Below are 23,181 nucleotides of genomic sequence, written 5' to 3' on the forward strand. Positions count from 1 at the left end.
AGAAAAGGGTGCTATGCTGAGGGACAGAAGTGCTGAGCACCTTTTGGCCCCTGCCCTGCTGATGGGCTCAGGCAAGTCCTTCTACTTTTGCTCTTCCAGCTGCCTCCTGGAATTGATGCCCTTCTTTGCTAAGGGCTCTCAAACCCACGGGTTAAAGGGATACCTGAACCCCAGACTTTCTCAGCCAGGGTAAGAGACAGGAGCTCTACTAGACCTGAAGCAAGGCAGGCTGTGTCTGTATGGCAGGATACAGCACAGCAGGGAAGGACTAACAAAATAGATAAATAAATTTCAGCCTGTGAGTTTAAAAGTTTAAAGGACATCTTTTTTCCTGCTGCAGTGTGGGATAACCAAGCACAGACATTCCTTTATAGCAACAGGTGTCTGTGTTTCAGCCCTAACTCTGATCATGCCTTCTGGGTGCTGCTTTTGTACCTTGCCATACAAACAGGCTGTGATGTGGTATTTTCAGGGTCCCCAGGAAGAAGGAGGAATTGAGAATCTGACTCCATGTTCTTAGAGGGCTAATTTATTATTTCCTGGTATTATATTATATTATATTATATTATATTATATTATATTATATTATATTATATTATATTATATTATATTATATTATATTATATTATATTATATTATATTATATTATGCTATACTAAAGAATAGAGAAAGGATACAGACAGAAGGTTAAGAATAGAGAAAGGATACAGACAGAAGGTTACAAAAGAATGATAATGAAAACTCGTGACTGCTTCCAGAGTCCTAACACAGCCTGACCGTGATTGGTCATTAAAATCAAGTCAAAACAATTCATATGAAACCAATCAAACAACCACCTATTAGATAAACAATCTCCAGACCACATTCCAAAGCAGCAAAACAGAGAGAATCAATCAGATAATTATTGTTTTCATTCTTCTCTGAGGCCTCTCAGCTTCCCAGGAGAAGGAATCCTGGCAAAGGGATTTTTCAGAAAATATGACAGTGACAATGTGACACAGCAGAGGCTTAGAACTGAAACCTAAACTGGACATTTACTCATGGGACTCCCTCAGTTTAGCCTGGAGCCTCTGTGCTGCAGCTCAGCCTTTGGGAATTTTATTGTTAGACTGGCAGTTCAAATTCTTTCAAATGTGCATTATGAGGCAGCTGGAGTCCTGGGCTGAGCTGCCTGTTCTGTGGCAGGAGGGGCTGGATTCTGCTTTGCTGGATTCTGCTTTGCAGCCCACGTTGCTGTTTTCAGTCTGCCTTTGCCTCCCATGCAGTGACAGTGATGCTGTCACACCCACAAGAAGAGGTGGCATCTGCAGTTGTCACCACGTTTGTTCTGTGCATAGCTGGAGCTGGTAACTGTGCTGCCACCAGAACATCCCTCAGTGACATCACTCAGGCTTGGCAGTTGGCAGGGGGGAGTCTGTGTGCACCCAGGAGCACGTCAGGATGGGGAATGACATGAGCTCACATCCCTTTGCCTCCCCCCACAGAGCCCCTGAAGCTCCAGGCTGTCAAGCTCTGCATGATGTGCAGAGAAATCCCACACAAAAATCCCACTATCCTTCCTTGCAGGTGTTGCAAGAGAGTCTGGACCCTCAGATATCTCCACATTCTGCCAAAAAGCCTGAAAATTCAAGGCTAAAACACCACTCCTCCCTCCCCAGACATATGGATGTTTGATACACAGCCCCTGGTATTTTAGGGGCCTCACAGGGTTCTGTAAGGTCTGCATAATAATCTAGACTCCTTTCCTGGGAGGAAAGAAGAGGCTGAGGCAAGGCTCTACCTGGAGAACCCAAAAGACACAAGGTGAAGGTGGATCATGCAATAAATTAAACTCAATCCAGATTACAGCTTGTGAAGAGGCAGATGAGGGAGCTGGGGGGGCTCAGCCTGGAGGAAAAGAGGCTCAGGAGGGACCTTCTGGGTGTGCACAACTCCCTGACAGGAGGGGACAGCCAGGGGATGTCAGGTCGTGCTCCCAGGGAACAATGGACAGGACAAGAGGGAACAGCCTCAAGACTGTACACGGTTACCTCTGGATGGCTGTGACTGGTTTAGGAGGAAATTATGTGAGAAGAGACTGCTGAAGTGTGTGTGCAGTGATGGAAAGAGAGTGAAAATTCAAACAATCCACCTTCTAACTGTCCTTTATGGACTAAAGTTTCAGAAAAACCCCAAATAAGGAAACGGTGTTTAGTTCAGGGTTGGGTTTTGGTTACCATTTTTTTCCATTTCAGAGCCTGACTATCCTGCTGTAAAGGATGCTGACAAGTTCAGGGGAAAACTGATTCAGAGGACAAAGTTCTGTTGCATGTGAGGCTGCTGGTATGGCTGCTCTGTAGGTGTCTGTGAAACAAACCTTATCAGGCTGCAGCTCACGGTATCGATCTATTGTTCATTATCAGATAATGAACCCCTCATGATTTAGATACATTGCTTATAAATCATACTCAGGCAGCACTTCTGACTAATCTGTTCCATGACTATCAAAGGTTCTTTTTTTTCTCCCCCAACACCTTTTTGTTTGTGCACTTAACACCGTTACCAGCGTTGAACATCATAAGGGAAAAATCAGTAATAGGAGTTCACAGCCCCAAACTTTGGGTTTTTTTCAAGTCCCTTTGAATGTAACAAAACCCTGCAAACAGCCTGTATAAACGTTATTTTCAACAGACCCATATAGGTTTGCAGACCTTTTCTGTGTTGAACTTGGAGGGAATTTTCTAAGTGGGAATAAGGTACAAAACCCAGAGCAGGAAATGTCATGCACAAGTCTCCATGTCTGAGTGCTTTACATGTATTTTTAGGTATTAGAAGGTATTCATGTTTCAATTAAAATCTGTGAGGCTTCCCCCTGACCTGAAATAGAGGACAAAACCAATGTTTTGCAGCAAACACGTGGATAATGAAAAAGGAGTTTAAGGTAATAAAGGCAACTCAGGTTTTCCATCTGTGGAGTTGTTGGCTCAAGCAGGAAATAGTTCAAGCAATAGGAACAGCATCTCCTTGTAACTACTGTAATTGTTACAGTAAAGTATGGAAACATTCTTGTAAAAAGCTTTGATCATACTTTTTAAAATTTTATTTTGAGTTGATGTTAACGCATCATCAATATCACCTAAATTCAGCTGTTAAACCATTGAAGTACTTTGTGGGTGGAGAGGTTAGAATTTGAGTTACATGTTTGAAGCTGTATGGTTGCAGTACATTAACCTCAAGACATCTTACACTGTTACATGTCCTTCTTGTTTGTCTTTCTTTCAGGTGGATAGGCTGTGTCAGATCATGCACAGGAGCACAAAACAGCCACAGCACAGAAATTGTACTCTCTACTCTCCTGAGAACCAGCAAACCTTTCATACCTGTGTAAGTCCCTTTTTGGGCATTCCTTAGAGAATTTCCTCTGCTTTGACCAACAAGATTTTTTCTTATATATTAGTGAAAATGATGGGCTTTAATCTTCATTTGCTCCTGTATTCTGAAGGGCAAGAAGAGACAGAATGGTGGCTGAAAACAGGCTTTGAAGCTGTGCTGAAAGAAGTAACTCAGTGACTTCCTTTTTTTGTGTTTCTCAGCCTTCCTCAGAGCCATAACACAGCATGTGAGTGTTTTGGAGGCAGGCAGAGCTGAGACAGGATGCAAATGACTGAGTTAAAGCTGCTCTTTCCATAGCTCTGAGGACAGGCTCACGGATGGCAGGGGACGTCACCTACGCGGCCTGTGGCGATGCTGCCGAGGGAAAGGCCCCGCGCTCCTTCAGGGACACCAAACCCAGGTAAAACCTCTTGGGGACACACTCTCTGCTCTCTTGAGCTCTCTCCTCTTTCCCTCTCACATTTTAAGTTGGGTAAAACTAGTAGAACGCCATAAGATGCTGCATGGGAAGGGCAAGAAGGTGGAATAGTGGATGAGATCCTCACAGTACAAATCAGCCAAGCTGCTCCAAAGCAGAACAACCAAGGAGCAGCAGGTCAGGTCTGGGTCCCAGGCTTTAAGTAACAGAATGAGAAAGAAAAAGTGTTCATTGGTTGAGTAATGAGCATAATGTTTCTTTTTAAATGAGTAACATGATCAAGACAATGCTCCACTGAATTACTACCTAGCCCACTAATCAGATCAATGTTTATGTTCATGGAAAAGGAGCAGTAAATTAACCAGGAAATCAGGAAACAAGTAGCAGTCTAAAGTTCAGCCACTGTCACTGAAGGAAGTACTGAATGTCCCCTAAAAACTTCCTGCTCTTTCTCGCTAATTTTCCAGTGGTGATTTTCCAGAACTAAATTACCAATCTGTGATCATTTCATATTTTTGTAAAAAAGCCCCAAAGGATTAAGCCAGTATTCAGGGTAAGGAGATGATTTGAACTAAATTTTCTGAAGAAGTGGCATTTCTACTACTTGGAAAAAAAAAAATGTAATTCATTTATGAAAGCATTTGGACAAAATTCTGGATCACATCTAACATGAATGGCAGCTTATTATGAGCAAATAGGAAATTCTTGTTACATCAGACTAAGGATATTTTCATGCTTTCATTAGTAATTATTGTATTTATTCCCTTAAGGAAACAGCATTGCGTAATGAGCATTTTTAGATGTTCTACTTACAATGGAGATTAATAATGATGATAGTGCTCTGAATACATGCACTTAAATGACAGAAAATAATAGCTTTTATAGATTTTTACAAGAGTGGTATCCAAAAGACAAAAATTAGTTCACTTTATTATATATATTTATATATAATATATATATTATATATATTTATATATATATAACATATATATTTTTATATATGTAATATATATACACTTTATTATATACATGGCATGAAATACTACCTTAAATTCTGTGTTCATGCACCTATGGATGTTGTTTGCACTGCTATAACCTGCACAACACAAAGCGGTCTTGCCTGGAATTTTACCCAATACCCAAAGTGATAAAACTTATTTGTGAAGGGAGACAGACATCAAATCTCGATTAGAAGACATTCAAAAACCAGTTCTTGATCATGCTGCCTAAAGGAAAAGCTCAATTTTGGACAGGCCAGTTCCAATGAAATTTATCATTAATATGTGGATGGCTCTTAGTAAACTTTTGTTGAACTGATTTTAACTTATGATATTTTCTCACATGAAGTTACTGGCCATGGTAATTAAGTGATTTCTCAACGCCCTGTTCCCTTTACATATTTAACCTCTCAAAAATGCTAATCATTTTTTGTGGATGTTCTGTTCATACTCCAGTGCTTCCATCCCCTTTAAGAAACAGGCACCAGAGATCCACCCAGTAGTTCTACAAGCCTTAGTTATTCTATCTCAAATATACAGAGACAAAATCTCTTAACTAATCTTTTCTTCAGTGTTTACAGCCCCCAGTCTCACTTTCCCCAGTCTTCTCTCTGATTATACTCAAATACCCTTTGTTTGATTGGGCTTGGATTACAGTTGGACTTCAGCTGTCACTCAGGTGCTCTGGATAACAGGGACGTGGGGGCCACATTTCTCTTCACAGAGAAAAGCAAGGCATAACTCCCCAAGGATATTTTCTGGGAATCACAGCCAGGAACCTCAGAGAAGGAAAAACCAATTCTTATCTCATTTGCTGCTCCTGTGTTGTGCCAAAGTAGAATGCAATATGGAGATTGTTTACCCAAAGTGATGGTGTTTTGTTTCCTTGGCCCATCAGGGCCAAGCGCATGTGCAGACTGTTGGTCAGCAAACAGTCACAAGATTCTGTGCAGTGGAGTTGAGTGCTTGTGCAGTTTCAGTGTAGATATAGTGTAATATAGTATAAAATAATATAGTGTAATAAAGTAATTAATTAGCCTTCTGATATCCATGGAGTCAGATGCATCATTTCTCCCAGATGTTGGGGTCCCCTGCTTTACAACAGGAACGAGGGGATTCTTGGATGCTCTGCCAGAGTGTGTCGAGGAGGATTTAGCAATGGCACTATCTGTGCCCAGGCTTTGCTAGGTGCAGGTGCTGTTACCGTGCATGTGCTTCAAAAGTAGAAAAGTGTTCCTAAATCCCAGAAGGATAAGCACAAATGAGAATCCATTTTTCAGTGAAAGACTCTGGCAGTTTTTGTGTCCCGATTCTCTCACAGATAATTTGAGAGGTGCCTGATTATGAATCCTGAGTGGCTACACAGAGCTTTCCCTGGGAGAAGGACAAACCAAGGAGAGTTCAAGTCTACCACCAAACTAACCCACAAGCAGTTGTAGCCTGCTATTGGTTGTGCCCTTAACTTCTTGTTCCTCTCCTTAACCTCCTGGGCTGCTCTGGGTGTTGACCAGGGCCACCTGGAGCCTCTGGAGCTTCCCCCAGACCCCTGGATGTGCTGGCCCACATCTGGACACACCATTCCTTAAGGGACCTGCCCAGGAGCACTCCCTGGCTGCACATTCACCAGGCAGAAGCTTCCAATACACAGGGATGTTTTCTGCACCTGACAACAGGGACAGGGAAGTGTAGTCAAATTTCAGTTTCAGTAGCTGACAGAGATCTCCACCTTGTTGTTGAATTAGGTGAGGGTGTGGAAGCATCCGGCAGAATTACGGTTATGTGGTGTTTTAAAACCCCCCTGCTGACTTCCGAGGACTCTGCATTCAAATAATAATTCCAGCATTCAAAAAATCATACCAGTCCATACACACTGTAATAGAAGGAATGATTTTGGTTAAATATTCAGCTTGCATGGATAAGTTTTTTTTCTTACAGGCCTAGAGATTATTTTTGAAGGAATAAATGTGCATTTGAGAGAAAAATTATTTACTAACAGTAGCAGAATGTCTAAAATACTTATTTTAGAAGTACCTCCATTTACAGGGCTAATACATTCAAAAGTTTAAAAGTCCTGAGTGTTTTTGGAAAATTATTTACATTCTAAGAAGAAAAACTTTTAGGGCATTTGATTTGAGAGCAATTACATTTAATTCACAAATTTTCTGTAGTTCATTGAATTAATAATTTGAAAGAAAGCAAACAACCAAGTGTATTAGGTCATATTCTCTAAAGCACAGACTGTCTCCCCTATATGAATAACCTTTACTTGCCAATCAGGTTCTCAGTTGGTTTTTTAACTGTAAAACCTCTCCATACTTCAGTAATTCTCATATGAAATGCTGCCTCATTTTAACCTAATGAAACTCTCTTCCTCTGACAAGGTTTTCCCTCAACAGTGAAATTTAATACAACACTTTTTAAAAGCCGCAGTGGTCACAAACTAGGGTGGTAGCACAGAAGCTTATTCTTGATACAGATGGATAAAAATCTCTCAACCTATGGAACCAAAAGCAGTGTCCCAAAGGTCCAAATACCTTCCATAACACTAATCAGTAGCTCTGCAAAATGCCCAGGTAAATTATATTGAAAACATATTCCGAAAGAATCCATGTGTCTTGAACCCACACCGTGAGATTTTAATGCCAGTTTTGGTTTTGTTTTGGCAATGTGCTTTTGGAAAAGGATGTCTTCAACCATCAGCTGCAGGCAGCACCTGAAATACCCTGGGATAAGCACAAGTCAGGAATGGGATTCCTCACAAGTCAGGAATGCCCCCAGGAATTGCCTTGCTGCAGCAGCATTTCTCTGAGTGCTGGTTTGCATTTGGCACCTCTCTGCCCAACAGAGCAGTGGCGGGTCTGGTGCCCCTCCAGCCCCTGTGGGACCTTCTGAGATGCCTTAGCAACAGATGGGATGCTTGCCATGGACAAGATCCAGCTCCTTCCCATCCTTCAGGCTGTTTGTCTGACTCCTGCTCCAGCCACCCAGCACCCAGCAGTTCAAAGCTTATGGAGGAGGCTTTTCCTGCCTGACAGCAGGAGGAAGTGGTAAATCATCATCTTGCCTGCCAGTTGCCTAGGAAAAGGAAAATGCTGAACAAGCAGCCCTGGAAACACACCCCCCTTTTCACACAGGCTCCGCCTTTATTGTTCCTCCACCTGGTGATTGGCACAGCCACAAATGTCAGCGCTGCCCTCTCCTTACAGGAAACACCATCACCTATGCTGAGCTGCATGTGAAGCCCCAGCCCCAAGGGAGCAGCAGAGCAGAGACTTCCGCTCCTGGTACTGTGCAATTTTGTTTGGTTTCTATTTATAGATGGAGTTTTTCCGATTGCCCACCAGTGAAACCTGCTATCAAGAGTCTTTATGTACACTCTCTCAATGAAGGGCTGATCTGTCATTTCATCTGCTGCTTTTCTTCCTGGCTTCTCAGATTTTCACTTTCCTTTTAAAAATAATACTGAGAGATGTTTTTAAAATAATTTCTAAAAAGCCTTCATGCCCTACATGGGAAATGAAGTAAAGCAAAGAGAAATTGGTTTAAAAAACCAAATAAATGGTTTTTTTAGAACCCTCGTGGGGGAAGAATCCCAGGGATGCATTTGGCTTTGGAAGCAGGGTAATGTCCTGGTCTCTATGTGCCATTAGTGCCTGGAGATTGTCACCCTCCCTGTACTGGGAACATCATACCAGATAGGTCAGGCAGCCAGAGGATGGAGCAGTTGCTCATCTCACACAGGCAAGGTCAGGGAAACAGAGGTTATGACAGTGCACATCTGTCTTGTGGCACTGGCACCTTAACCCCAAATCTCCTCGGGTTCTGCAGCTTCCTGAGGGTTTCCCTCTGACACGCACAAATGACAAACAGCTGGAGAGATGCTTGGTTTGATGCACTTTCCTGCGCTGTGCCAGGGGGTGTCAGTATGGGGCTTTTTTTTCTGTGCAATTAGGGAAGTTATCTTTGCACTGCAGGACAGGAACAGTAACGCTTGGGAACAGAGAGGAGGAACACCCCACTGCTTGGGAACAGAGAGGAAGAACACCCCACAGCTCATCCCTGACACCCTAGCCCATCCCTGACACCTCAGCTCATCCCTGACACCTCAGCCCACCCCTTACAGACACCACAGCCCATCCCTGACACCACAGCCTGCCCCTGACAGACACCACAGCCTGTCCCTGACACCACAGCCCATCCTTGATACTTTCCCTGAACTGCTCTGCAAGGTCCTGCAGGGTGTGTGTGGGTAGGTGAGAGGAGGCAATGCTTGAGAAAAATAAGTCAAAGGAGAAAAGGCAAATTCTTAATGGTTGACAATCACTTGCTCTAAGTGACCAAACATTTGATTTCACTTCCACATGTGCAAAATTGATGCAGATTTTTAATAAGTTAAATGCCACTGCATCCTCCTGACAGCAGACTGATTTTAGGCAGATGATTTCTCTGTTGTTTCCCCAGTGTTAAGTTTAAGAGTGCCAGGACCTTAAGCTGCTCTTCCTCCTGCCTCCCTGCAGGCTGCTGGCACAGGAGCTCAGCCTGGTTCTACGTGGCACTGGTCCTGGCAGTCCTCGTGCTCATCCTGCTGGGAGTCGTGGCCATACAAGCCAAGCAGTGTGAGTAGATCCTGCCTCCTGCTTCACCCCTTCACTGCAGACATGGTTAAACCTCTGAAAGAGCTGAGAGAAAAATTCCCTTAGTAGCGCACTAAGAAGGTGTCAATTCGTACACAAATACAGGAAATAAGAGAGTCCTGACAGGGGCCTGGAGTGACAGGACAAGGGGCAATGGCTTCACACTGACAGAGAGGAGGTTTAGATTGGATATGAGGAAGAAATTGTTCCCTGTGAGGGTGGTGAGGCCCTGGCACAGGATCCTCAGAGAAGCTGTGGCTGACTCTGGATCCCTGGAAGTGTCCAAGGCCAGGCTGGATGGGGCTCTGAGCACCCTGGGACAGTGGGAGGTGTCCCTGCCCATGGCAGGAGGGTTTTGGAATGAAATGATCTTTAAAGTCTTTTCAAGCCAGGCCATTCCATTAACATCTTCTCAGGAGGGCTTTGCTCACTATGTTTCCTCCTAACTGTGTCTGTACCAGGCAATGTACACAGAGACATCCTCACATTCACAGTCCAGCTCTGGGTACCAAGACTGTATTTCCTTATCCTTCTTGTTAACCATGACCTCTTTCTCTTATTTTTTTTATTTTTTTTGACTTTGGACTGTTCCAGTTTTGAAGGGCATAGCAGGAAAATCAGGAAGTTCGCCCCACTATGGTCTGAACAGCACCAGCAGTGACATTTCTTCAGAGAGGACTGTCTCAGCAGCACTCCTGAAACAGCTTATGGAGGAGCTGTGTGCAGATGGACAGGGTGAGGCATGTTACTCCTTTCCAGCAGAGAGGATGTGCGGTGTGCACAGTTCTGTTGTCTCTGTTCCCATTTCTCTGACACCCTGCAGTTTATGGGAACTCATGGTGCTCCTGCAGAGCAGTAGTAACAAAATCTAAAGTAACATTTTAATCACGATAGTCTTGCTCCTCTGTTGATATAAAGTTTCCAGTATTTTCATTACATTTCTATCTGCCAGGAGCTGCTGTCAGAAGTGCCATATGTCCTCCTCTTGTCCTGGAGAACACTTTCCGGACAATGGTTCATAAACAGAGGGAGGAATTCCATCCATTGCAGGAGCTAAATATTCCCCCTGTCCACCCACAGGGACAACGTGTGAGCTGTGTCCCCCTGGCTGGCAGCTGCATAGGGGCAGATGTTACTTCTTCTCTGAGGAGGCCAGGAGCTGGGAGGACAGCCAGAAAAACTGCCTGGCCAGGAAATCCCAGCTGCTTGTCATTGAGGATGAAACTGAGATGGTGAGTCTTGCAGCAGTGACAGGCCTCAGCCAAACACTTCTCCAAGAGAAAATGGCCTGGATGTCAGGAGTACACACAGACAAGCAAGAGCCCCACTAGAGAAAGGATCTGAGTCTCCCTGCCCAGGAGCTGGGTTTGGGAATGTCATTAGAGCAGAGCTGAAGAGGAGAAGCACAAGAAATGCCAAGTGTGGAAGCCAGAGTAGCTTTGACTGGGAAGAGGAAATGCTGGGGACTTTCCACTGCTTGGCTCTGGGAAGAGAGGAGGCTGGTCGTGTGTGTGGGCTGATGTAAGGGGCTGCTCTGCCATGGCTGCATCCCTGCCCTTGCTCTTCAAAAGGAAATAAAAGCTGTGCATGAGGCAGGAGCATGACCTGGGCACAGCAGGAAAGCTCTTCTGTCAGGTAACATCCTTCTAATCATTCCACAGGAATTTATAGACAACAAAGATAAAGACACCAAATATATCTGGATTGGCTTGCACACTGAAGACATGGAGAAAACAGTGGAAGATCACAGAGTAAAAGAAAAGAGGTGATGATTGTTGGGGGGAGGATATACTTGGGGAAAGCAAAGTGCAATATCCCTGCTTAGAAATACAATTCTGAATCTGAGCTAATTACCCAAAGCACAGATCTAAGCCTGCAGCCTCAGGTACCTATCCAGTGTCTATTTCATGGCCAGTTCCAGGTCAACAGGTTCCTGCTGGGCACTTTGGGAAACTGATTTCTGCTTCCAGGACTAACCACAGCCATAGCTCATATATTTATTAATGCAGTGATATAATTACACACTTCTGCTGAAATCCCTGCCAACAAACTCTGTCACTTTGCAGACCATGAGCTGCCCTGCCTCTGCTGAAGGTGATGCCTGTCACCACATAGCACTGGCTGGGATCTCTGCAGCTTTCTTCAGCACTGTGGCTGCATGGGAGGATCCTTATCCTTGCAACATTAATAATGCCAAGCATCCATCCCTCAGAAGCCAGCAGTCCCTGCTGGGGGTGCCCAACCCATCTCTGCACAGCTGTTGTGCTTCAAGGGGGTGGTCAAGTAGGCATCATCCACCCCTCTCACCCAGAGCCAGGATTTTAAAGCAGTGCTGAATTTAAACACAGCAACTCATTGCATTCCTTTTGGTCTCTCAGCAGGACTGCTCTAAAAAGCAATGAGGCTGACAAGAACTGTGCTGTTTACAGAAGGAAAAACCTGATCCAGGCAGATAACTGCCAGACCTTAAAGGAGTGGATCTGTAAGAAGAATGCAACTTTGCTGGTGCTCTGAGCCACATTTCCAGATAGCAGGCAGAGCTTCTCATCAGAAGACCCACTTTACAGACAAACCAACTTGTGATGTAAATGATTTTCATCAGACTTGCAGGGAAACTTGCACTTTGCCGTGCTGTGCTCCCTAAGAAGTCAGAAGACAGGTCCTGCAACAGGGCTGCAAGCTGGCCCACAAGGATTCTGGGTGCTGAGCCTTCACACAGACAGATTTTGGCAGCAGCTGCCTCAGGAAGGGTCAGAGGAGGAGAGATACTTGTGGGGAGGAGCACCGTGCACTTAAACAGTGTGATGTGCAGGAATTGTGGTCCCTGTGGGGATGAAAGGTGTGCTGGGCCCTCTGCTGTCACCCCTGCCTGCAGGCAGCTGCTGAGCTGAAGACTTCTTTTTTGGGTTTCAGGATTTTAGTGTCTGTTGAAGTTTGTGGCCTTGGGGTTTTTTCCTTGGGGTCTAATTGTGACTCACAGAAGCCACTCGAGGGCTGGGAAAAAATGCATTTATTGGACAGTGTCTTATTCAAAGCTGCTGCACAGCTGCTGGGTGTGGACAGCAGATCAGGCATGGAGTGACTTGTAACACTGGTTAATGTGCTGATTGCTCCCATCCTCTTCTGCTGCTGAGCCTTGGAATCTGAAGGGATTAACTAGGGAAGGGGCTTGGGCTGCAAAACAATATTGCAGTGCAAGGAAATAAAGTTGATAACCTTCCTCTCCACCTATGTTTTGTCCCCTTACACTGTAAATTCCAATTTACATTGTAAATTCCACAGTTATGGTATGGTGAGGTGCCAAAGACTGCTGAAATAAATACCTGGGAGTGCACTCAGTAAATGCATTACTTAGGCACTAAAGTGTCATGAATAAATGCTATTTCTGGGTCTAGAACACAAAAATGCTAAGAGCAGTCTGACCTAGTGCCTTTATTAGATTCCCATGTTTGACAAAAATGAAGAAATGTCATGAATTGAAGGTGCTACTCTAACAAAAATGGCACCAACTGGAATTTAAGTCCTTACAGCAACAAAAAAGAGAAACATGGCTTTTGAGATGGTGAGCCTTTACCTCATCTTTGCTGTGATGCACACAAATAAAGGCAGCTGCAGTTTAGCAGAGATGTTTTTTCATACATGTGCATGCCTGGGGAGGGTTAATGTCCAGCACTTTAGGGCTGCAGATTTAAAAGTGAACTGTACCCTCAGGGACTTCCCTTCAAACAACAACAACAAAATCCCAGCACAGATTTGTCACGAAGAATGTAGCATCAGCAGCTCAAGACCCATGAGAAACTGCTGTTATGTAAGAGCAAACAACAAAAATCCCCCAAACTCAGCACAGCACGTGAGGGGAAGAGGATTGGTTTGCTCATTCTAGACAGAGAAGCAAAGAAAAGGAAACACTCTGAAATGAGTAAGATCATCATCTATACCTATATAATACATCCTTTATAGAGAGAGAATTTCTGACTGCTGAGAAATTTTCACTTCAGGGTACTCACAGCACACCCTTCTCCATGCAGTGGAGTTGACAATTGCTGGTTTTCTAGCAGATCTATCTTGATTCATGCTGAATTTAACAAGAAAAACAAACTCCTGCATGCTGGCTTCTCTCAAATTAGTTGTGGTGTTAAGGATTTAACAATATTCATAAAACATCTACGATTTGGGCCTTCTTGCTATTATTCATGTAATTAAACAAGTTTTTGCAGGGCCTTACTGAAGTTCTTACCTACAATTTAAGCAGTCACTTATTTAAAAGAAAAAAGAAATTACCATTGAAGTACTTCATCAAACTCCACTCTGAGTAAAGCAAGTTGGCAGAGTTTGCAGCTTCACTCTTCTTAACATCACTGAAGAAGTTCATTGCATCCCTGAGGAGTCAGATTCCAGAAGAGCTTTCACTTTTTAACCTTTTGTTAAAAGTGTGACTCATTATGAGGTGTTAAAAAGGGAAAAGCATTCTTTTTTGGATCAAATATTCTGCTTCATGTCAGGCCCAACATTATGATTAAAGATTTTTTCATGTTCAAAACATTAATATTTTACTTTGCTTCAGATTTTTTTTTCACCAAAATGGTGCCTGAGATGAAAAATACTTTTATTATTCCAATATTAAGATACAAACCACTGTAACTCAGGGGCTCTGTAAAGATATTTATTAAGTATCTTTTCAGGACTATTGCACATACCATATCCTTCAGAATCAGGTTAATGTAAAAACATTGCAGAATAACACCTTCCCCCCAACATAAAAAATAAATAGATAATTAGGCTTTTTATACTGTAGAGTCCTGTTATTGTGCCTATAAAGCATACAAGCAATTAAGAAAAGTGTAATCCAGTTAAAATTAGTTATTATATTTAAATAAACATCTGAAAGGCACAAGCTGCTGACAGTATCCATGTGTATGGTCCTGCTACAGTCAAGTCCTTCTATCACAGAAAATAATGAAGGTGAACTTCCCATTCTTCCTTCTCTGGAAACTTCATAGTTATATTCCTTCCAGGCAAATTCGCTTCCTCTGGGTCAAATGACACTTTTAATCTTTGGACAACGTGATAGATATGTGTGGGATTCAGACAATCAGAGGGATTGTGCCCTAATCCTGTTCAGGCCCCCAGGATTCCAAGAGCACTGGAGGCTGCTGCTGAAAAAGTCACCTACACCAGGAAACACTGACTGTCCACCTGGAAATGTCCCCTTGCTCAGAAGCTTCACATCATGACAAGCACAGGGCATAAGGGAGACACAGAGAAATATCCCTTGCTGCTAATTCTCTCATTTCCTTCTCCTGATTTTGCCTCCTTGCACTGAGTACTATTCCTAAATTTACACATTAATGCCTGCAGCTTCACTATCACCCCTCCAGTTCTAACTCTTCTCCCCCCCATCAGTGCAGATGCTCAGGTAAATAGATATTCTTATCTATTGTGGCCTCTCTTTGGCTAAAGAAACTGTTGTGAGGATAACTTCAGGTGCAGTGCAGCTACATAAATCAGCTTGACAGTGTTATCACCAGGATTTAACAAAATGTAACATAACATTAACAAAACGTGGAAAAAAATGCAAGGTACATCCCATCAAATGGAGAGAGGAATTTGCTGTGATCCTGTCTAAAACAACAGTGTTCACTTCTGCATTGCTCTGTATCCACGAGGCACTGGCAGCCCTCCAGACAGACCCACTCCACCACCCATGCACACAGAGCCTGGCAAAAGGAAAAGCAGAACAAAAACCTCCAACTGCACACCCAAAAAGGGAAAGAAAGAGCAGCTGCTCCTACAAGAGAAGAGTAAATGGAGGAAATATTGATGGCACAGCAAAAAGAAACTACAGCTGGGCAGTAGCTGGAAAAATGGGGCAAGGAAATGACTTATCAAGATGCTGAAGAGAGCCTTTAAAATGGTATCTTTAAAGCTTTCCTCCATAGGTGGAGAATTCTGGCTACCAGAAAAGTCATTCACCTCTGGGTAGGAGCTGGGACACATTCCCAGGTCCCAAAGTGTAGGCATAGCCTGTGTAGGCATCATATCAGAGCTCTGAGTGTCAGGGGTGGTGGCTTTGTCCACCTTTATCTTGCTGAGTTGATATTCAAGCTACAGACCCATTTCCTGGTTAAATAACATCCTGAGGCTGAGACTCCTTTGGACTCCAGATAGGCACAGCTGCCAGAGCCTTTTACTTCAAACCTGTCATGGAGAAGGGAAGACAGGATTACTTGGACACCCACAATCAAATATTGCAATAGAGCAAAGGCAGCTATGGGCATCTCAGGTTCTCTTTGAATTCTCTTTGAATAAAGTGTGATTTATCTCAGGCAAGGCACCAGAGGAGGATGATGTTTTGTGCCTTGAAGGGAACACCATGGAGGTTGTCTTTTCTTAATGGTATCTCGTGCCCAGAATACAAAATCCAGGACTTGTAGTACTCCTGCATCTTGTTTAGTGGTCACTTAATGTGAAACACACCCTTAGAGCAGAGACTGAAACTCAGGTTTGCCTTTCTCAGGGATGCTGTGCCATCAAGACGGGCGCCACCACCTTGCACCTCCACATCCTCCTATCTAGCTCAAAGGTTCCAGCAGAAGCTGTGAAGGAAATGCATCTCTAATTTCTCCCTTCCTAAAAACCCAACAGGCTTAAGGGGGTGGGAGGAAACAAGAAGCAAATCTCAGTTTCCACACCGTAGGTGTCCCTACATAAGAGGTGAGGACCTGTCAGCAACTCTGTTTTCAAACAAAGGGCTATAAAGTTCTATGGATAGGCCAAGCAAACTGGAATGGTCTCTGGAAAAGCCAAGGGACAAATCCTCACCAGTGTAGTGACACCTGAGCTTAGATATCAAGGTGTTTGCCCTCCCCTTCAAGAGGGGCAGTTTGAGGCAAGCAGTGAGGCAGAAGTCCAAGAATGGGAAGAATCTCACTGAAAATGAAAGCATCAGTGGATGTTTGTACTGCAGACAGGGGATAAAAGAGTGTGAAGGACTGCAGTTTTCAACTTGAGGTGCCCACGTGTTCCTCACATCTCACATTAAATGCCTTTGTCAGATCAAGCCTTCAGGGTAGTCACACATCACCAGTAGTGTCACAGACTTAAAAGTACTTAAATTTTCCACTTTTTAAGGTAATTTCAGACTTGTGAAATCTCCTTGCTTATGCCTATCATTGGTAATTGTGCTAACTCCTGCCAGCAGCTGCTCCAGGATGAGCTGCAGCGGCCTCTGAGGAGATGGGACAGCTGCCAGGGAGAGGAACAAAGTGCCCCACACCTGACACTGCTGGCACAGAACACAGGGCCCTGGCCACAGAGCAGCTCATGTAACATAAATTCCCATCTTTCTTCCCCTCCAGCAGCCTCTTTCTGAGGAACATTCTATAAAAATGAAAACATGTCTTAGCAGTCTCCCAAATCCCTTTGCTATTAACTTCACACAGCTCACATGCAGGTTTGTATTGTTGCAAAATATATTCTATGATGAGGAATTCGTTGGGGGAGGAATCTTCCCTTTCTCCACCAATTCCCTTCCTCCCCCTACTTTTGTGTCTCTTGGTTTCCCTTTCTCTAATGTCTGTTACCATCAGCCTGCCTTGTGTCGCTTCTCAACATTACAAACTCATCCCCTGGCTTTCATCTGCCACAGTTTTAACAATGCCATCTGAAATCTTCATTGCCCTCTCCATCCTTTCAACATAATAACAGACATTTCCTACAAGTCACTAGATCTGTATTATTTTTCTTACTCCCCTATAATCAAATATCACCATCAAAACCCCTCCACATCAACTTACAGTTCATTGTCTAATGCTTTTCCATTTACCCAAAAGAACTCTTCATTTCTTTTATAGAGTCCAATCCATGGGTCTTGCTTTGTTATCTTCATCATAAACCTCTGTAGGAATAAACCCACATGAGAAAAGAAGTTCTGCATGTTCAGTCCAGCTATCAAAATACAAAGTCTTTGATCCAGGGCAAAAGGAAAACAACAATCTAGCCTTTCCTGCTGAAGAAACAAAATTAAACCTAAATATACAGAGACTGGTGACTGGGATAGGTTGACTGACCTAGAGAGAGGCTATTCTAAAATATCAAGGTCTGCTATCAAGGTCTGGAACAGACACAAAAGAATATATTCTCCTAGGCCTTTGTTCAGGGTGGAATGTTTCCTAATACTCTGGTATAATATAGAAAAAAAATGCTCCAAGCTGCACTTCAGGTAACTATCTCCTAACTCCAAAGGTCACAATTAACATATTTACCAACTTGTGTGTCATTAACCTATCTCAATATGAGAAAACAATTGTTTAATTAAAGATAAATGAGATGCAACAGTGTTTACCCCGATAGATGCCCTCAATATGACAATTTATAGCTGTGAGCAGCACCAAATTTAATTCAGAGAAATATCAGAGGTTTTCTAAACCATGAACTGCTCAAACTGATGTTTCCTGTTTTCAGGGAGAAGAGGCATGAAGTCGTCTGCAGGCTGTGACTCATTGTGGTCTTACATCAGCTTCCTAACTGTTCAGCTGAGGAGGATGCAGAAGCAGTTCCCTGGAAGAGAACTGGGGGAAAACAGGATCCCCCTGTGGTTCCCTTACCAGCTCCTGGTGATTCTCGATGACCAGCAGGGAAGCGTTGTGGGAGGAGCACTGGCTCTGGCTGGAGTTCCAGGCAGCCTCACTCTCTGAGAGGAAGTAACACTTCCTCTGGAAGTACAGCCAGCCTGATGGACACAGCTCCAGGGGAGGACACACTGGAAATGTTTTGGCCAGAGAAGGCTTTACTGGGAAAAGACAAAAAACAATCTACCCTGTTTTTCCAGCTGGGAAAGGTTTTACTTTCTGACTGCATCATCTAAAACAATCCCAGTCTAGCCACAGCATTGTTACTTCTGCCCAGCTGTAATAATTATTGTAAACTAATGATATATTCTGGATCCTGCACCCTTCTGCCTCTTGACAAATCCTTAAAAGGATGGTCAGGGACAGGTTGGTAGAGGTAGCTGAGAAGGTGATCATAAAGTGTCACCCAAGGACTCTTCTACAGCTTAAAAATTCCAACAACTCTAGTTTTTGCATGCATTGCTTCCTCACAGTTGAATTAATAATTTTGTTTATTATAGTGGCAGTTTTGAAGGACTGCAGATTGGTGGGACAATCTTCCTGTTGTTGTTTTCTTGAACTTGGATTAAGACCAACAGTGATGTGACAAACTTGATACCAAAAGTAAACTAAGACTAAACTGAGCCCTCCCTAGTCCCACTGAAGCATGTGGAGCTGTTCCTGCACCAGCCCACAATTTCAAACAGAAATCACAGAATCACACAGGATCACAGAGTGGCTTGGGTTGAGAGTGATTTCAAAGATTATTTTGTTCCACCCCCTGCCATGGGCAGGGACAGATTCCATCAGATCAGGTTGTTCCAAGCCCCATCCAGCCTGGCCTTGGACACTTCAGGGATGGGGCAGCCACAGCTTCTCTGGGCAACCTGTGCCAGGGCCTCAGCACCCTCTCAGTATGGAACCCCAAACCCTGGTAATTTCTATTGCTAATTATATCTTCTTTTAAAATTCCTTACTTACCAAACTGGATACAGGAAATCAGAATGACAGCAGCAGTAAGGACTCCAGCAACCGCTCGCCACAGCCAAATGTTTGAGAACAGACCTGAAAAAATGAATGCAAGGAATTAAAAAACAAAACAATCCCAAAATAACAAATAAGAACCAGCTGACAGGGGAGTAGAGCCTAGGACACATGAAACTGTTAAAAACAAATGTAGCTCTCTGTGGAGAGCAGGCTAGGAGCAGAAACATTTAGTTTATCTTTGCAAGGCTTATCCGCTAACAAGAACTCTGAGTTACAGTAAATTTTAGTTACATCATCCAAAACTTAAAGTGATCCAAAGAGAAAGAAACGAGCATGGGAAAATGACGGTGGACACTAAATGCCTAAACACGGCACGGATAAGTTCCATGGATAAGAGCCTGGAGAGGAAATAAGAAAAGCCATCGGTTCTGGAGCCCAAAACTTTTCCTGAGAAATATCCAGCCTTATGCCACAGCCACAGCTGTTTAGTCTCCTTTTGCTCCTGTCTGCCCCAGGGCTCTGGAAGCACACAGGCCCTGCCGCTGCCCTGTGTCGGGCAGTGCCGGGCCGAGGTGTCCCCACAGGAGGGGCCCCTCAGGAGGGCCCCCTCAGGAGAGCCCCCTCTCCTGGCGGTCTCTCCGCTGCCAGCCCGGCGCCTTTCCAGCGCTGCGGCGGCTCCCGGGGAGCATCCCCGACTCCCCGCGCTCCGGAGGGCTATCCCGGGTCCCCCCCGCATCCCAGCGCGGCCCCTCAGTGTCCCCCGCCCGTCACCTTTGGTGCCGCGCCCCACGGAGCCGCAGCGCTCGGCGCCGCTGGCCATGGGCGCGGGGCTGGCAGGACCGGGGCCGCCCGGCCGCGCTCGGGCCGCAGCGAGACCGGCCGCTGCTCCCCCCGATGCCGCTGCCCTCGCTGCCCTCGCTGCCGCTGCTCCCCTCGGTGCCGCTGCCCTCGCTGACACTGGCCCCGCTGCACGTCCCCAAGGGCATGGCCTCGGAGCGCGGGCTCTGTGCCGAGGGGGACCGCGGGCCGGGAGCAGTCACTCCGCAACTCCGGAGAAATAGGAAATGGGGACGCTTTCAAGGAGAAGTCGGCTCCTACAAAATCTCACCGGGATCCTGTGACATCAGCAAATTCCAGGAACCAACACGAAGGGAGAAGGCTTTGTTTTGGTTTGGTTTTGTCTAGTGGGGTTTTTTTTTTGGTTTTGCTTTTTTCGGGTGTTTTGGTTTTTTATGGTTTGGTCCCCCCCCCACAACTGTATTTATTTCATGTGAAAAACGCCAGTCACTTGTTTTTAAAATTTTAAAAGTTCAATAGTAATAAAATGGTTATAAAAATAGGAATACAATTAGAGTAATAATAATTTGGACAATTTGAATTAGGACAATATGAGACAATAAAAATAAAGCGTTAGGGACGTCACGGTACCTTTTTCTGGGCAGCGTAAACTCGAAAAAGGACCCACGTTAACAGAGGAGTAACCCTTAAAAACAACAGCCTGTTGCATATTCATACACCTCATACATGATGCATAAATTCCATTCAAACACAGGATTCTGTCTGGTCATCGTCAACTTCTTCTTCTGAATCCTGACAGTGCCTTCGAGGCGGGAAGTTCATTTCTTCTGATAAGAGGGCAATAAATTCTTTTTCTCTGAAAGATTTAGGTATCTTGTGGCTGCTATCTCAGTGCAAGTCCTTTCTTTTAAAATGTATCCTACATAGCATAGTTTCTATTTTAACATTTTGTTATAACCCAAAACGATATTTAACACACTACTTAAGAGAATTAATACAGCATAACTTTCTAATACAGCACATATAATATTCATTTTAATATTTGCGAAAAGCCAATCATAAAACACACATCTTTCACATTTTATATTTATTAATTTTCTTCTTTTGTATGGAGAAGGATAGTAAAATCAAGTATTTAAATGATTACTTAAACCTCTTTGGAAAACCTGGCCAGTTGATTTGCTTTACCTAGAAGAACATAAAGCCTGATGATGCTGGCTTGCCCATGGGTGCAATAGAAATTTCAGCATTGCTTGGAAGACAGGGCCACACCTATCATCCATTTCATCTGGTGGATTTACACAATAACTGCTGTACTTACAACAGATCCGGGCTGTGCTGTGTGTTCTAACAGCCTGAGGAACACAGCTCTCTCCAAATCATCATGTGGGCTCTGCGTGAGGCTGATGAGGAATTCAGCAGTGGTTTATCCAAAATAAGCATCCTTCTGTACCTGGGCAGGAAACTTCAAAGAGAAAACCATGGGAATGGGGGGTTACACTTTAAGCTTTCACTGAAGTCTCCAATTACTTTGATTGTCAAGGATTCTGAGCAGTGGTGAGTTGCTGAAAACCATCTGCAGGTGTTTATGTTTACAGCTTAGAAAGAACCATATAAACTTTATACTTTCGTAAGTATAATTTGAATTGCAGGTAATTTTAGCCTTTGCCTGCAGCAGGAATTCATTTAAGCACTGAACTGGGAGAGCTGGACTGGTCAAAGTTCTCAGGAAGGCACTGGGGAAGAAAAGGAACGATAAAAGGATGAAGAAGAATCCGAAAGATGTGTGACAAGGCTTAAGGCATGGTGGCTTCAGGGAGTCTTGGGAACTGAGGATCCCCAGGAGAGAAGAGGTGATGGGTCCAGAGAGCACAAGCTGGAAACTTTTCCAGAGGTTTTGCAAGACATGAATCCAGAGGGGCAGAGGATGAGAGGGGGGTGTGGAATTAGGGCAGCAGGGAGGTTCAGTACCTGCTTGATGTAGAGCATGTTTTACATGCAAGGAGACAGTGGAGCATTGGTGTGTGCACAGCTGGCATTCAAAGAACAGCTTATTCAGCATTTATTGGCTCTGAAGGAGTGGCTTGGGCTCCTGCCATTCAGTCCTGCCTGTCACTGAGGTCAAAAATAGCATTGTGGCTTTTAACCACAGAGCATTCAGAAGTGAGCACTCCCTTCATGCTCACCCACAAGTACAGAAGGTAATTCTCACAGCTGCAGGAGATTCTCCAGGCTGGCAAAAAAACCCTGAGAAATGCTGTCAACATAGCTGTGAATCATCTGACCTCCAAACCTACTGTTATTAACCCCAGATGCTTGTAACTGAGACACTCACCTTTACCTTCACTTTCCCTGATCAGTTTGGCTAAGAAGCCTCCAGACAATTCCTAAAATAGAAGTTGGTTAACAAGATAGGAATTTCTTGAAGGCTAAAGGCAGAAATACCCTCCAAAGTGAATCACTGGAAAGTTACTTTAAAATATTGCCATGATGTAGGCATAAAAATGCAAACATTCTAAGGAAAAAGCATGGCATTGTACAAGAGGGCTTTCATGGGACTGACTTGAAAAGGCAGAGTTGGATGCTGTGGTGCTGCCTCCTGCCTGCTGCTACCCCAAATAATCCTTGATTACCTTTTGTCACTCATAGAATCATGGAATGGTTTGGATTGGAATAGACGTTATCTAACTCCAACCCCTCTGCCATGGGCAGGGACAGCTTCCACTATCCCAGATTGCTCAGAGCGCCATCCAGCCTGGCCTTGGACACTGCCAGGGATGGGCAGCCACAGCTTCTCTGGAAAACCAGTGCCAGGGCCTCAGCAACCCCCTGAGTATTTTTCCTGATATCTGCTTTAAATCTTTTCTATTTTAGTTCAAAACTGTTCACTCTTGTCCTGTCACTATCTGCTCATGTAAAAAATCTCTCTCCTTCTTTTTTCACAAGCTCCCTTCAGGCACTGGAAGACCACAATGAGGTCACCCCAAAGCCTTCTCTTCTCCAGGCTGCACAACCCCAATTCCCTCAGCCTTTCCTCCCAGCAGAGCTGCTCCATCCCTCTGATCCCCTTGGTGTCCCTGCTCTGGCCTGGCTCCAGCAGCTCCCTGTCCTTCCTGTGCTGGGCCCAGGGCTGGATGCAGCCCTGCAGGGGGGGCTCAGCAGAGAGGGGCAGAGGGGCAGAATCCCCCCTGCCCTGCTGCCCTGGGGCTCTGGGTGCAGCCCAGCACAGGGGGGCTCTGGGTTGGGGCAGGGTCAGCTCTCACCCACAGCAGCCCCAAGTCCTTCTGCCAGGGCTGCTCCCTCTGTTCATCCCCTGCCTGGATTGATCCTAGGGGCTGCCTTAACCCAGGTGCAGCACCAACACT

At 44.5% G+C, this 23,181-nt stretch overlaps 2 protein-coding genes across 2 annotated transcripts; one reads left to right on the plus strand and one right to left on the minus strand.

The window, feature by feature from the left end:
- Positions 1 to 3,689: 3,689 nt before the first annotated feature.
- Positions 3,690 to 12,653, plus strand: LOC118700528 (killer cell lectin-like receptor subfamily F member 1). Its single transcript, XM_036405059.1, is given in 8 exon segments — positions 3,690 to 3,716; positions 3,718 to 3,772; positions 7,995 to 8,072; positions 9,306 to 9,404; positions 10,017 to 10,157; positions 10,503 to 10,654; positions 11,084 to 11,187; positions 11,801 to 12,653. Coding segments are annotated over 8 exon segments (792 nt in total). The 3' UTR covers positions 11,937 to 12,653.
- Positions 12,654 to 14,064: 1,411 nt separating this feature from the next.
- LOC118700530 (C-type lectin domain family 2 member L-like) lies at positions 14,065 to 20,079 on the minus strand. The gene is made up of 5 exons (XM_036405064.1): positions 19,790 to 20,079; positions 19,013 to 19,096; positions 18,029 to 18,213; positions 17,219 to 17,319; positions 14,065 to 15,620 (listed from the first exon to the last, which is right to left on the minus strand). Exons 1-5 carry the CDS (start codon positions 19,836 to 19,838, stop codon positions 15,503 to 15,505), a joined length of 537 nt encoding a protein of 178 aa, XP_036260957.1. The 5' UTR covers positions 19,839 to 20,079; the 3' UTR covers positions 14,065 to 15,502.
- Positions 20,080 to 23,181: the final 3,102 nt, after the last annotated feature.

Source organism: Molothrus ater, chromosome 5 (assembly GCF_012460135.2).
Source record: "Molothrus ater isolate BHLD 08-10-18 breed brown headed cowbird chromosome 5, BPBGC_Mater_1.1, whole genome shotgun sequence".
NCBI classification, from domain to species: domain Eukaryota; kingdom Metazoa; phylum Chordata; class Aves; order Passeriformes; family Icteridae; genus Molothrus; species Molothrus ater.